General features: G+C 39.0%; 1 protein-coding gene across 1 annotated transcript in view; it reads right to left on the bottom strand.

Moving 5' to 3' along the window:
• Positions 1-16920, bottom strand: part of CLT1 (CRT (chloroquine-resistance transporter)-like transporter 1) — a 75898-nt gene that overhangs the window by 25525 nt on the left and 33453 nt on the right. The window contains exons 3-7 of the mRNA XM_077361898.1: positions 4850-4887; positions 4542-4657; positions 542-641; positions 409-444; positions 158-208 (exon numbers count right to left, since the gene is read on the bottom strand). Of these exons, the coding sequence (XP_077218013.1) occupies positions 158-208; positions 409-444; positions 542-641; positions 4542-4657; positions 4850-4887 (341 nt within the window). The remainder of the gene's footprint in view (positions 1-157; positions 209-408; positions 445-541; positions 642-4541; positions 4658-4849; positions 4888-16920) is intronic.

Genomic DNA, 16920 nt, shown 5'->3' with positions numbered 1-16920 from the left:
AAATTTCTCTCTATAATAACCATAACAATATCATTTCCCTCTAAATCATGGGTAGAAAAAACATTCCATGAAAATATTTTACATCAGAAATGTTTTTCTTGCAATCCAAACTAGGCCTAAAGGACATCCAGATTAAAAATCAATGCATAGTGCTTACCTGGAAAGCAGATCCATAAGAGTTCACAACAAAAAGATCAACTGATCCTCCCTGCAACATATAACGAAACATTATTGAGGGATTCTGAATAAAATATAAAAATGAAGCTATGAGTTTCATGTAATCCATCTGACTACCATGATTCATGAAGAAACATATGAAAATCAGAATTCGAATACTATAAGTTAGCTGAATTTGAGGAAAACTGAAATTTGAGCCCTGCAATAAATAAATGATGTCAGCATATATACCTTTAAATTGCGGGCAGCATCCAAGAAAATTATTTCCTAATAACAGAAACATTGAACTTTATCAGAGGAAAGTTATGTTGCGGAAGTGTGAACAATGAGAGAATTTATCAAATCCTTTTAGAATTCTAATAACCTTCAACACCGTATCAGCAGCTTGAAACAGAAAAGAAGTAACCATCAGAAGTGTCCAAAAAATTCCAGCGTCTTTCAGTGTTAGACCACCAGCAGATCCACTGCACATGGAAAGCAAGATGAATGACCTAACTATTGGTTTATGTTGGCTGATAGAGTTCAAATTAAACCTTGCATATCAATGTCCAAAAGCAAGCAAAATATAATAGTGAATGAACTGTAAAATGAAATTTTGGATATTTAATAAGCTTGCATAGGAGAGCGAGCACACTACGCCTCTACAATACTAATTGAGCATTGAGATGTAAATGAAAACATAGCGAGCAAAAACAATGCTGAGCCAATGAATCACGCTATATCATAGTAGCCGGAAACTCCCTGGGCAGGTGCCTGGGCAGGTGGGAAACTCGTTTCCCCTAAAATGCGTTTCGGAAGGTGGGAACTTGTTTCCGAAATACATGAGAAATATATAAGAAACTTATATGAAACACTTGAGAAACGTATGGAAAACCTGTAGAAAGCATATGTGAAACGTGTGGGAAATATGTGTGAAACTTACAAAAATCATTTAAAAAAAAAACACAACAAAATTGTGGAATAGATATTAAAAAGGCAAACAGCAGCGTACAGCGTAATAAAAAACTTAAAGTAAGAAATGTCCAAATAGAAATTTGAACTTAAGAAAATTTAAATCTACAAAATCATATATTTCATGTTTTCCTTGTGCTTCACATGCGTTTTCATTAACATTTCTCTATCGTTTATGAAACGTTTCTAATGTGTTTCCTAAGACGTTTCTCGTATGATTTATTATTGTTTTCCTGTTTCTCATTTCCCCTCTAGTTTTTTCATGCGTTTCCCATTTCTGTTATCCCATTTGGCTTCCCGACTCCGTTTCCCACCCTGGCAACTATGGGCTATATTATGTAACTAGTCAAATTTGTAAACTATGTTAACGTCACTCATTAGTCCCACTTGAGTAATTTTATTTTTTTTTGTAATTGCTCTTAAGCATATAATGTTCTAATAGTAATTTATGCATTTTCATGTTAGGATAGGGAAGTTGCAGCAAAAAAGCAGTAGAATTAAAACTAGAAGCAAACTATAATATCTCCAGAAATTTCTCCAATCAAATAATCAAAATCCATTTCTTTCAATCATATCAATCAATGTAAATCCTCCTCCCTTTTCAATCATATCAATCAATGTTCGATTATTCGCTGACTCAGCTCAGAAGTTGGCCGAGTCGTTCCAGTTTTCAGTCAATGACACATTAACTTGGCAAAGTTTCAAAAACTCCTCGATTATATATGGTTTGAACTAGAAACTGCCAGAAAGTGATAGATGTTCTTATTCACACTGGAGATGCAACTTCTTTGTCCTTTATTGGTTGGAGAGAGAGAGAGAGAGAGGGAGAGAGAGAGAGAGAGAGAGAGAGAGAGAGAGAGATGAAGTTAAAGATTGATTGTGCCTCCTTTCTTTTGTTTCTTTTTTCTATATGGTGTGAACTAGAAACTGCCAGAAAGTGATAGATGTTCTTATTCACACTAGAGATGCAACTTCTTTGTCCTTTATTGGTTGGGAGAGAGAGAGAGAGAGAGAGAGAGAGAGATGAAGTAAAAGATCGATTGTGCCTCCTTTCTTACTTTTCTTTTTCTTCTTTCTTCCTTCCTCTTTCCTCTTTGAGAGAGAGAGAGAGAGAGAGATATGAAGTTAAAGATCGATTGTGCCTCCTTTCTTACTTTTCTTTTTCTTCTTTCTTCCTTCCTTTTTCCTCTTTCCATCCTCTACCATTATATATTAGGGTTTCTTTTCTAAACTAGCATAGACAAATCAGAAAAATAAGAGATAAAGAGGAGACCTTCACGTGGCTAATACATGATATACTGTATAATATTTATCATCATTCCTTGAAAAGGATGCTTTTATTTATATATGAAAGAGCGAAGCATTCCCTTTTAAAAGTGCTAGTTATTTTTTATAGACAGGGTTATACATTTATCTTTTTCCTTTTTATCAAGTAAATAGAATTAAAAATAAAAGAGTAAATGAATAATTAAAATGAGTAAGAGTACTTATGCATAACACATACAACAACTATAAGGTTAAATAGAAACCCAAAAACTAAACTCTAAAAGCTACCTTCTACCTAAGAGAGAGGGGAAGAGACACTGCTATTCTTTTACAATTTTTTTGTGGCTCGTTCGAATGAGCCAGGTCAAGTATCAACTCAGTTGCGCCAACTTGGAATTTCCGTGGGAGATTTTTTTTCTCTGATTTTGAGTTTTAGAAAACTGATAAGTATTAATAATAAAAGCTATGATAGCAAGTTTACAAGAATATTTACAGAAACGCAGCATCACACCACACTGGCCAGAACAAGAGCATTTGAGCTTCACCTAGGGGAAAACTGAAGTTCTAATTCCAATACCATAAGCTCTAATTCCAATACCATTCAAAAAAAAAAAAAAATCATAAGCTCCTTATAATTCCATCAGACAGATACATAAGTTATAATCACTTAACCCCTAAAGTAAGCATGATGAATTAATAGCCCTTGATAGAAAACTCCTAGAAGACTGAATTTGACATAAGAAGCCCAACCCAATTCAACTTGAGAAACCCAATTAAATCCCAAATTTGACATCCTACACTTCCATTGAAATAAATTCGACTACCTAATTCCCATTATAAATAGTTTGAAACAACACAATCTCTAAAATAAGTTTGATAGCTCTGACACCCATCCTTTGTTTTCGATAAAAAGAAAGATAAATTCAAAAGAAGGAAACAAATATGAAGACCAAGGATGTCCCATATCAATAACTACCAAGCATAAAAATGCACAGATGAGCAGAAACAAGAGGACCCTAAGCCAAAAGAAGCGAAACAGAAAAGGCTAAGGAATGGGGATGGACACTCTCTCGGGCAAGCATATTGGTGAAGTTCAAAAGGGGACCGTTTTGGAAATAGCTTGTTGAAAATTCTTTACAGTCGATAGGAAAGGCTTCTAGAAGGTTTCATTTACCATTCTAAGGTCCAAGATAATGATTGAAGGGGTTTTAGCGGACTGGTAGTAAGATATAAGTAGCCCAAGAGAGTGGACAGTTATAACACAGTCAGAATACAGGTTTCCTGAGGGTAGGTTTTAAGGTTTTAAGGCAAAGTTTTAGTTCCGTAACTATATGAAAAACGCTTCTTGATCTGATACTGACCTGGACTAATAAGGGAAGGGATCTGATAAGAGGTGTAGAGCGGAAAATAATGTCCTGATGTGTATCAGTCCTAATGAGTGGTTAGGTGGTCTGATCTTGGATCTGGAAGACTGCAGGCCAGATTTGGAACTGGATGGTGTTCAACAAAGACTGCAGTCCTAATGAGTGGTTATCTTATTTTCTTTATAACTTTTTATGCATTGTAATTGAATTGATGATCAGTCACCCATTCCAGATATACAATATAGAGAATTTATGTGACCCATACCGAGAGAGAGAGAGAGAGAGAGAGAGAGAGAGAGAGAATACATGCATGCGACATATCTGAATGAGATCATAGGCAAATACAAGATCCTAAATAATTTTCATAGATTTTGAAATTGATTGGAGGAAAATTGTAAAAGGGAGAAGATATATCACTCTCTTTTTTTTATAATGGCACTCCTCTTTTTACTTTTAGACTATTCTGATTTCTGTTAATAGCATTTTGGAAATTCTAAAAGCCTCCCCACATCCAATCAGGAAAGTGTTAAATAAATTAGAAGTGCTATTATTAGAACAAACAACTACAGAGATCATCTCTCATTATAAAAATATCATGTCCAATAAGAGCAGCAGAACTTTCACTTCATGCCCCTTGAAGAACCACCTGCTTAAAGTTGGTACATTAAATTTAATTCAGTCTAAAACATCTGTAAGGAGAAAACCAGAACAAATGACATGCCGATAAACCAGTCATATATTTAAAAAGGAGACTTTCAGGAGCATTGATAAAGATTTAGTTACCTCGCAACAGTTATTATTACACCAATAGCCACAAGAGAGCACCCAAGCACTTGATTGACTCTATAGCGTCTCCCTAGAAATATAAATGACAAAAGAAGCTGCCAAACAAGGAAGGTCTGCAAAGAACATTATAGTAAAACATAATAACTCAGGACTTGTACTATATTGATTTAGAATACGACAAAGAAAACTAAATAACTATATTTCTCAGGAAATGGAATTAGACTGAATAAAACAAAAGATACACTCAAAAGAATGGTTATTCACTCGTTGATATATTTATTTAACAAACAAATAACCAGAATTACCTGAGATAATATAGGAATTGATGCCCCAGATAGAATGGCTGTTCCAAGTTAGAAGACAAACAAAACAATGTATCAGGTTACTTCCTACTGTAATATACAACTAATTTATACAGAAGAAACATTTCTGAGGAACAAGCACAAAAGTACAACTAGTGTGCAGTTCATCCTATAAACTATCACAAAGGAAGATTGGTAGAGATAGATTAGATAAGTTCCTCAAATACATACCGGCGATTAAGGTTTCAAACATAACCGCAGCCCAAAATCGTAGAATTCTCTCAGATAAAGATATTAAAGGATTGGAATATAGCAGCAAATAAAAACAGCAAACTTAGAGAAGGATAAAAAATACCAACAAATAAAATCAGCCATTTGTAGCAGAGGAATAAGAAGATGGTTCAATATGCCAATAAGAGTACATTTCACCTCATAGGTGGAAATATACATAAGTTTCAAATTAGTACAGGCAGGGACCATTAGTAAAATCATCAACAGCTTAGATGACTTTTGAAAAAATGTTAATGACTTCAGTCCTTCGATCATGCAGTACCTTAATACAGTATTTCAAACAAATGAGCCTTGACGGATTGGAATATAGCAGCAAATAAAAACAGAAAACTTAGAGAAGGATAAAAAATAGCAACAAATAAAATCAGCCACTTGTAGCAGAGGAATAAGAAGATGGTTCAATATGCCAATAAGCATACATTTCACCTCATAGGTGGAAATATACATAAGTTTCAAATTAGTACAGGCAGAGACAATTAGTAAAATCACCAACAGCTTAGTTGACTTTAAAAAAAATGTTAATGACTTCACTCCTTCGATCATGCAGTACCTTAATGCAGTATTCCGAACAAATGAGACTTGGATTAAATCAAGTTCTGTTGTTTTTACTTCCCTCTGAAGTACGATGCCCTAATCAGACAAGGTGAGAAAGGATCTTATTGCTTAGAGACAAAGGAGCCAGACCCAACTTTTTGGAATGTCACTTAAAATGAAACTATATAAATGAGCATGAAATAAAACAAATCACTAGGTCTTTATGTCTCGTTACCAAGGGCCTGTTTTCAAAAAAGAAATATGCCTGTCTTCTGATAATTGACGGAGTTCAAAAAGAAAAATGAATGTTCGGAAAGGAAAGGAAAAGCCCGAACGGATGCGCTGGCCCGGGGACTGGTTTTGCCCATCTTGCACCTGTGATAACTTTAAATGGAGAAGTCAATGCCGATGGTGCCATGGAAAAAGAAGGTCTAATGCAGTGGGGAAGACAGTCGAAAGAAATAGAGTCAAAAGGAAATCGTCATGGTGATCAAGGGACTGGTATTGCTCCTCCTGCAATTATTTAAACTTTGAATGGCGGAGTCAATGTCGCTGGTGTGATAAAAAAAAAGAAAAAAAAGAAAGACAGATAATATCATAACCCCAGCCGAGCCGGATGTCACGATCCAGGAGGGAGATAGTTGGCCGGACTCAGGATGGACTACCCCTTTTGTTGAAGGTGGTATTCCATCCCTGTCGATCTCGGGACCAGAGGTGAAAACAAGACTTAACTTTCTAAATGCGTGTTTGGTTGGAAAAAGAAGAGAACCATCCGGATCCATCCAGAATCTGTGGCTCTGGGCAAAAATATGTTGGGACATCCCCTCCCTTCCCTACCCTTCCTTCCTATTAGAGGATGAAGTCCTATTTATGTTCCACTCGGCGGAAATGGCCTCTGAGGTGCTGGCTATGAAAGACAGGGCCTGTGAAAATGTTTTACTCTCCCTCTCCTTCTGGAATCATGATTTTGTCCAAGGATCTGAGGTGATGTGGGTCAATATCTATGGTATCCCTTTACATGTATGGGCTACCTCAACAGTGGAAGGTCTGGGAAATCTTTCTGGACCAGTCCTAGAGGTTAACATGGAAGGTCACCACAATCACTGTAAGAGATTTGTATCGGCCAAAATCCTCGCACCTAGATGGAAGCTGAGTTACCCTTTTGTTAATTTACGGATTTCTGGGCACTGTTATACAGTGGGAGTCCTGGTTCAGGAGCCAAAGAGGCCTCACTCTGATCATTGGGGATCTGTCCATGGACCGTTCTTCCTGTGGTTGAGCCTAGGAACCGTGGGTTGGACACCCCGGATAGCCCTACGGTTGCCTGGGAGGTAATTTGACCGGAGCCCATCCAGACAAGCGTTGATCCGCCGGTGCGGGATCCCCTGGATTCAAAATTCAAATCATCAGGAGTTTGGGCGGGAAAAGCTTAGGGTACTTTTGGACCTACTTCTCCCTCTTCTAGTCATTCGAGGTTGACTAGGAAAAATTTTAAATTCCCTAAAGGTGTTTTTGGCCTTCCATGGTATCGGGATACGATACCTAAGGCCTCTGCTGTATCGGGGTGAATACTTGTGATCGTCTCTAGCTTCCTTTGGTCGAGATAGATGGCGTATTTCAGGGTTTTCTGCAAAAAATGGCAGAAAGTTGGTAATATCTGTCAGATGAGGATTTTACTACTAACATTCTTCTAAAGGTGAAAAAGTCTTGTGATGGAATGTTTTGAATGACTTCTCTGAACATTTAGAGCGTATGGCCTTTTCTTTTAGAAAAACCATGATGCTAGAGTGGTTCTAACTTGAGAAGGATGGTAGCGCATTTATGGTGTCTCGAAATAGGGATGTAGGTTTGTATTTTGTCATGGTTATCACTCAGGAATTATGCTTGACACCCAGGTGAACCTAATAAATTTGGTCATATTACCCCTGCTCGAAAAGTCATTTCCGAGAAGGAAATTATGGTGCCATATCTGACTAGATTATCCTCGTTCCACGTGTGTTATGGGGGTGGCTTCTTGGTCTCTTGGCCTTCCATTGTTACGCTAGGTGCCTAAAAACTTAAGTTGGATTATTTTGTGGTGGAACGGCTTTTTGCTTTTTGGGCTCAAGGATTTAATGTCCTGCTTGATACCTATCCATTTAAAAGATTGACTAGGATGTCTCAAGGTATTCCTACTCTCTTATTCTTCTGCTTTAGCTCTTTGGATAGGTTATAATGGATGTCCCGAATACTCGATCAGTATGGAGGCGTAGATTGGAGCCTTTTGATTACTCCGAGTGGATTTACATTCTTGGAAACCTCCAGTATAACCAAATAAGGGTTTCTGTCCGTAATCCCAGCCCATGTGAAGTTGCAGAGCGGGAAGTAAGGAGGGAATGGAAACAACTCAAAGAGGATGCCGAGAAGAACGTGGAGGAATTGTTTTCCTTAACTGGTTCTCGTAACATCCAGGATGTCTGTGTTCCAGTTTATAAGCTCCAATTCTTCAAGGATAGAAAGCATCATCAAGACTTTGAGCGACGCATGGATTCGGAGGAGGATTGATCCCTCTGCATCACTAAATTGGAAGAGCTGATAGCTAATCTACAGGACCCCATGGAGGAGTTCCCGGCTCCTGAGTTTGAGATTGTTTTCTCTTCAAAAGAGAACTGTCTGAAGCAGAGTCTGGAGTTTCTTCTTCATAGGGTGAGAAAGTGTGCTGCGATATAACTTGAAGGTATCTGGTATTAGTGTTTTTGGGACTATTGTTTTTAGGTCTTGGAAATCATATGCTCTAAGGCTCTTGGTTTTTTAGTTTAAAAGTGGTTGATTGTCTCCTTAGAGCATTGAGGATGGAGTGGAAGAGGAATAGTAATATATGGCAGTGTCTGGATGGATTGGAGATGAATCTATGATGGTTATATCATAAAGTACGACATGTTTATGGTGTATGCAGGGATTTCTGGCCTAAATGGCTATCTTTTGGTAATACGGGGTATGCCCTGGTATGCTCCGCTAAATACTATGTAATGCCAATTGGGACTCCTGGCATTACATAGTATTAATGAATACTATGCCAATTGGGACACCAGTACTAGCCTGGTATGCTCCTCTAAATACTATGTAATGCCAATTGGGACTCCGCTAAACTGATGTAAGTTTCATAGTATTAATGAATATAAGTCAACTTTCAAACAAAAAAAAAACAAATCACTAGGATTCTACTAATGAGAAAATCGTAATAGATATATTTTTCTCCGATACGGCCATCACCGTCTATACACACATTCACATCCATATATATTTAGAGATATTGGAAAAAAAATGAATTATCAAATAAGAAAATTAAGTATTATTGTAGTTGATTATTTAAGTCAACTGACTATGACATGTGAAAATAGAAGTCAACTAAAAACATGTGATCTCAAGGTAACCAACTTGACAGATTTGGTATACCTTGGTCTAGGATCAAGATACTTCAACGCACAAGCCAAGATGTTTGGGAATGCATTAAACAAGATAAGAGACATTTCATGCATGCGTTCTTGGGTCATGAAAATAGAAAGGGAGAACATAATTCCATTTACGCTGTGCATCACATGGAATTAATTTTCTTTTATTAGCCATGAAGACCGACAAATATTTTATTTCAAAATTAAACTATCAAAAGAAACAATCCATTAGAGAGGGGTCAGTTCCATAATTTTAAGGCACACTATTGCAATGGCCATGTCATTCAACAACTACTTTGTTTCCCTCCAAACAAAGTAAAATTTTGTGTGTCACCTAAATTCTTCATAACGATGAAAATTATGTCAGGAGACAGGGCCATCTACCAAAAAATATCCACTCGTGTCCCTTTAAATAACACCAAGATAATCATAGTTCATCCTCTACAAGAATCACATTTGGCACTAATTGTAATCAAAATTGAAAGCAATAAAGAAGAAACAAAAATGGCCTCCACCTCAACAACTAGATTATATGTATTCAAACTAAGACACTGCATAAAATAGCAGTGCTTCCTTATCAAATCACTGACGATGCCACCTGTTAAAAGGTGGTAACCAAGTAATAATGTATCTTGTTTGAGAGCGTTTATTACTTGGGATAGTTCAGATATTATTTAAGTGCCACTTACGTGTATGTTGATGTTCTACATGATGGATGAGAGAGAAATAGAGAAAAGGAGAAGAAGTGAAAGGGGGAGAAAGAGAGTGCGAGAGAGAAAGGGCGTGAGTTAGAGGAGAAAGGGCGTGAGTCTGGAATGCGTTAAAGCATTCTCTCACCCCATACAATATATTAAACATAGTAATAGTCATATTATGACCATACTACCCTTAGTACATTTAACACTCCCCCTCAAGCTCAAAGGTATATATTATACATTCCAAGCTTGTTACAAGAATCTTTCAGTTTTGCACTGCCCAATGGCTTGGTAAACATATCTGCAAGTTGATCTGCAAATCGAGTAAACACTGTGCAGATCTCACCACTCTGAATTCGATGACGAATGAAGTGACAATCAACTTCAATATGTTTGGTTCGTTCACGGAAGACTGGATATGTTGCAATATGAATTGCAGCTCTATTGTCACAATACAACTGTTCTAGAGATGTAGATGAAAAACCAATCTCTGCTAAGAAGGGTCGAAGCCATATTAGCTCCCCACTTGTATATGACATGGCTATATACTCAGCCTTTGCACTTGACTTGGACACAACATCTTTCTTTTTACTTCTCCAAGACACCAAATTACCTCCAACAAACGTGCAATATCCCGTAATTGATCTCCTGTCAGTAGGAGATCTTGCCCAATCTGCACACTAAAAAACCTTCTACCTTTTCATGTTCATACTTCATGAAACATAGACCTTTAACTGGAGTACCCTTTAAATATTTGATAATCTGAATGACAGCCGCCCAGTGGGAAATACATGGAGCACTCATAAAATGACTAACCATACCAACTGCAAATGATATGTCTGGACGAGTGACAATCAAATAGATTAATTTCCTAACCAGTCTTCTATATCGACCCAGATCATTCAGCAACTCTCCTTGATCAGGAAGAAGTTTAACATTTGGATCCATAGGGATAGTCGCAGGTTTCATCCCCATTGAGCATGTCTCCTCTAAGATGTCCAACACATACTTTATTTGTGACAAAGATAGTTCGTGACGAGACCGTGCTACCTCAATACCATGGAAATGTCTGAGCTGGCCCAAATCTTTAGTGGAAAACTCTCCTTGAAGAAAGGACTTTAGATTTTGGATGCCAGACTTGTCATATCTTGTAATTACAATGTCATCAACATACAGTATCAGAAGAATATATCCAAAATCAGATTTGTGACTAAACATGGAATGATCAACAGCACACTGCTTTAACCCAAAGCACAAAACGGCAGTACTAAATCGTCCAAACCAAGCCCTGAGCAATTGCTTCAGACCATAAATTGCCTTTTGAAGGCGGCATACTAAAGAGCATATCTCCCCCTGAGCAACATAGCCAGAAGGTTGCTCCATATAAACTTCCTCTGAAAGATCACCATGAAGGAAGACATTCTTAACATCAAGCTTGATACAGAGGCCAACCACGATTAACAACTAAAAAGATCAGTACTCGTACAAACGGAATTTTGTCTACATATGAGAAAGTCTCTTGATGGTCAACACCAAATGTCTGAGTGTACTCCTTAGCAACAAGGAGGGCTTTGAGACATTCAATAGACCCATTTGATAGGTACTTGATGGTAAAGACCCAACGACAGCCAACAGGTTAGGCACCAGAAGGACGAGAAATCATCTGCCACGTTTCATTGGAGTGAAGTGCAGCCATCTCAACATCCATAGCATCCTTCCATCCAGGATGGTTTAGACCATCTATAACTAACTTAGGCAAAGTAATCGAAGACATGCTAGAGACAAAGGACCAAAAAGATGGTAGGAGATGCTCATAAGAAACAAAATTAGAAATTGGGTGAGCCACAATACGTGATCTAGTTCGGGATGCAACAGGTGAATCATGAGTAGGAGAACAAATACTTGAAGGTTGACAATCCGAATGTGGAAGAGGATCGGTGGGCTGAGATGGTGCTTTAGTCATCGAAAGAATGACCTGGCGAGCTCCTCGAGTATAAGTTTTCAGTTCGAAATCCTTAGGGTCCACAGGAGGACTTGTGGCAATGTCTAGAACACCCACATGACCTGGTAGAGAAGGACCCATCACTAAAGGAATGGGAAGGCTAGGGATGTCAACACGTAACTGAGAACCTAAGCTAGATGAATAAGGTTGGTCTTCAAAGAATGTGACATCCGCAGAAACATATCTTTCGAAGGCAAGGCCTATAACATTTATAACCTTTTTGGGTTCAAGAGTAACCCAAGAAAATGCACTTCTCTGCCCGAGGGACTAACTTGTCAAATCCTGGAGACAATTTATGAACAAAACGCGTACATCTAACGACATGTGGTACTAATGGAAACGGATCTCCAAGAGGATACAAGACAGAAAATGGCGTTTGACAAGATAAAACTGAAGAAGGAAGACGATTCTCTAGGAAGCATGCCGTGAGTGCTGCATCTCCCCAGTGAATCTTAGGAACCTTCATATGAAATAGAATCGCATGAATCATATCCAACAAATAACGAATTTTTCTTTCAGCAACACCATTCTGTTGTGATGTGTGTGCACAGGACGACTGATGAACGATACCACGAGGAAAGAAAATCATGAAAGCCATTATCCACAGAAAAATATCCTATAGCATTGTCAGTATGCAAACAATTAATCGAACATTTAAATTGATTTGCCACCTCAAAATTAAAAATACGAAATGCATTAAACACTTGAGATCTATCTTTAAGTAAAAACAACCACATGGCCCTCGAATAATCATCAACAAATATGATAAAATATTTATGTCCATTTAACGAAGTAATTCTAGCTGGACCCCAAGCATTAGAATGCATAAGCTCAAATGGACGAGACACTCGACTACTAACTCGAGAAGGGAAGGACACACGATGGTGTTTTTCCATTTCACAAGACTCGCAATGAAAAGATGGAACTGGAGCCAAAACAAACAAAGACTTCCTAAGCATATCAACACGTGGATGTCCCAAGGACCATGCCACTGATAGGCATCCACCGAAATACGAAGAGCAACACCAATACTAGCCTAGTCAAGTTAGTAAAGAACATCAATCTCACGGCCCAAGCCAATCCTCGTCCCAGTCTTCATGTCCTGAAAAACACAATTAGAAGAAAAAAAAAAAGAAACAGAACAGTTAAGAGACGGCGTTAACTGACGAGTAGATAATAAATTAACAGGAAAAGACGGGACAAATAGAAAGGAAGACAAGTGAAGACCCATCGAGATGGAGACTACACCCATGCTAGAAATAGGGGATGTAGTAGTCCCATCAGCCAATGTAATAGTTCGAGGACCCCATAGACGGAACAGACTAGAAAGAAAAAAGAATGTCAGGATTGCTAGTTATATGTTGTTAGGCTCCTGAATCAATGAGCCATGGACCAGAAGAACTACCAGAGAGAAAACATGAGGGGCTACCTTTATGCGCAAACGTGGCAGTGGGCTGCTTTCCTTTGTCTCGGATACGGAGAAATTCCACATATTCCGCACGAGGGACAACCAGAGTATCAGGCGTCATAGAGGGAGCATCAGGGGAAGAAATACCATCAGAAGCAACTGCATAATTATTCCCGGTTATGTAGGGACGAAGCTCAGGGTGTAAATCGTAGCAATAATCAAAGGTATGTCCATCGAAACGAAAATGAGTGCAAAAACGGGACCCACATCCATGGCCACCACCATCTCGGCCTCCCCCTGACTCTCGACCACCACTACAGCCACGATCATGTCCATGTCCACCACCATCGCGGCCGCACCCAAAACGACCACCACCACGACCACGATCGGCCCCAACATATGTCAAATGAGCCAACCCATCCACCATACGGTCACCATGCTGAACCACTCGAATACGCTGCACACGGGAGAAGACATCTACAAGGGTGGGAAGTGAACCAGAACTAACAAGCTCCTGGCGAAGCTGGAGATAGTCAAGCCCCAAAGAATCAAGAAACCGAACAACTCTCATCTCTTCCTTACGCTTTTTAAGAACCTCAGGATCAACAGTAAAAGGCAACAATAAGTCAAGCTCCTGTCAGAGGGCAAGGTAATCATTATAATGGGATGCTACCGGTTTGTCTCCTCGCTAAAGACTAAACCAATCTGAAAACCGATCACAGATACATGTCAGATTATCCACCCCTGAATGCATTGTAGCTGCCTGCTCCTAGATTTCTTTCGAGGAATAAAGATACATCATGGAAATAGCTATATAAGGTTCCATAAAACCTCATAGAAATGAGCAAACCACGGCATCATCCTCACACCACTGGTCATATAACATGTCAATTATAGCCAGAGGAGGGCGCTCAATAAAACGTATCTTCCTATGGCCAAGTAGATAAGTACAGATAGGCATCTTCAACAGGGGGTAATTTGGTCCATCCAATTTAATGGGTGTTATCAAAAGAGAAGGCTCAACATGAGAGTAACTAGACTGAGCATCATATGACGAAGGAGGAGTCTCATCAACCTTAGGAGCAGACAGTTGCTGAGCAGAGGGGTCCACAGACTCCATAATAAGAGCACCACAACACAACAATCAACAAATATAATCCAACCACAACACAAAATGGAGCCTCCAACACTGCACTCAACAACCTACTGCAACAGCCACACTATAACTCAACTCAACCAAAAGCCTTTGTCCCAAACTAGTTGGGGTCGGCTTGCAACAACCACACTAGCACCACCAATAAATATCACAATCCCCAACACAAGCGACCACAAGGAATATCACAACCACCAACCACACATGCAATACATGACCCTCCAATAATCATCTACAGCCAATCACAACACTACCAGCACAGTGATCATAATAAGCACGAACCAAGAACTCATGCGAAAAACATAACCAATAATTGCTAATCACAACCCAATTGTCCAGAATCCAAAACGAAGAAAATAGACAAGAAAAAGAGAGTCTAAATCATAAAGAAAAGGTACAAAAGGTGATGATTTTTAAAGAAGGGAGGTGATGATATAAGGTAAACACCCACCTCAAGTGTAGAAGTCTCAAACAATTACATAAAGAAACTAGGGTTAGGATTTAAGTCAAATTGTGTAGGGTATGGAATGAGGGAACAACACAAGATGGGGAAGGGAGGGGTGGGCGAAAATAAAGGGTGGGGTAGGGGAAGAGTGTGGCTACGGTTAGGGTTAGGTTAAGACGACCGACGGGGATGGGAAGGGAAAGCCCAAAAAAAAGTGGCAAAACACAAAAAAATAGGGTTTTCGAATAAGACAAAAAAAAGAAGGGGGTGAAAATCCAAGAGAGGTAGAGGGATAGGGTTTTATGAGGGCTGGGTTAGAAACACTAAATGGTTAGGGTTGAAATCAAAGACCCAAAAAATTTAAAAAAAAAGACAAAGAAGGGAATACTGAACCTTTCTGTTGAAGGATGAGAGAGAAATAGAGAGGAGATGAAGTGAGGGAGGGAGAAAGAAAATGCGAGAGTTAGAGGAGAAAGGGCGGGAGTCTGGAATGCGTTAAAGCATTCTCTCACCCCATACGATATATTAAACATAATAATAGTCATATTATGACCATAATACCCTTATTACATTTAATAGTGTAACCGAAGAACCAAATGTTTGAGATGCTGAACAACCAGTAAGTCATTTGCACAAGGGAAGAACCAAAAGTTTTATCTCTCATGAATCTTTCATCTATTCTCTGCTTTACAATTTCATGGCGTCAGTCTAGAAAACTAGACTAGAGAAGGGTTTTCCCACCTTGGTCTCTGGAGTAGAAATGAAAAGAAAAAGAAACAGGTATTTCTTTTTTGGAAAAAGATATTAGGTTAGTTGCTCTCATCTCTTTTAAGCCTGTATCACGCGAAAATTACATAACTCCTTAGATACCGCTTATTAGAAGTAAAGGAGAAAAATGCATAAATGACAAGTACTTCCCTAACTAACGAATGTAAATACCTTCTCAACAACTTCGCTCAAGCTAGTGCATAGGTGCTATGGACTTAGAGAGAGATTCAAACATTCTTCGTTTGCCAACTTCCTTGGTGAGAATATATGTAAATTGTGTTAAATTTTAAGTGATAAAAATCCCACACCGATGACCTGTTAACAATCAAAATAAATTTGTTCGTCAACTTCCTTGGTGAGAATATATCTAAGCTACGATAAATTTAAGTGATAAACATCCCACACCGATGACCCATTAACCATCTGTTAACGGGTAATTGGTTGTTTCACATGGCAAAAGAGCAAAGGTCCTGGGTTCAAAACTCCTTTGATATGAAAAATCCGCATGCAATGGCAAGCCAAAAAAATAGTGGGCCACATGTGCCACATGTAGGCCAACACTTAAAAGAGGGGCCACATGTGAGGGGGAGTGCCAAAGTATAAAAGGTTAAATAACACCATCTCAGAGTAATTGGTTGTTTCACACCATCCAAACAAATTTGTCTGCTTCTGGTTTTATATGTTAACAATATGCAACATTTGTTGAACTAGAGAGGAGAGAGAAGAAGCAGGAAGGATTTACATCAGATGAGAGAAGCAGGATGTGTCGGGTACGAGTGGGTGCCGCACCTGACACGCACCAAACAACCAAAATTGGGTTTTTTTTCTTTCTAAATATGGGATGTACCCGGGGCATACCTGAACGTACCCGCACCCCATACGTGTCGGGTACGGGTACGGGAGCCCCGGGAGAGTACCCATGCTTCCTAGATAGCCACTCTCGTAGTGGCTATACGGAAATTGATGGCTGCTTTGGTCGGTGTAATTGTGGTTATCGCTCGAGTTACTCTCCGAATTTCCAGGAAATATGACAAATGTGTTTATATTATGCTGCCAAGTATAGCCAATATTTTGCCCCATCTCTGGAGCACCATGGAGATCATAACCATCAATGTCACCAATGTAGTATAGGTATGGATCGCCATATGGAGGAGACTGCTCAAGAAAATGAACCTTGCCTCGACCGAGAAGATATATACGAACTGCCCTCTTCCAAGCAGGATAATTATTTCCATCAAGACGAATAGAGGTCATTGGCAGAGGAGGCTCTATGTGGGCCTCCATATGAGAATAGCTAGTGGAGGGAACCGTAGATGAAACAGGAGCCCCATCAACTTTAAGGGAGGC

Source organism: Tasmannia lanceolata, unplaced genomic scaffold, assembly GCF_043159265.1.
Source record: "Tasmannia lanceolata isolate RefF3 unplaced genomic scaffold, GAP_Taslan_0.1 ptg000019l, whole genome shotgun sequence".
NCBI lineage: Eukaryota > Viridiplantae > Streptophyta > Magnoliopsida > Canellales > Winteraceae > Tasmannia > Tasmannia lanceolata.
Note: the sequence above shows the minus strand (reverse complement) of the source record. Positions and strands in the feature narration are given on the sequence as shown.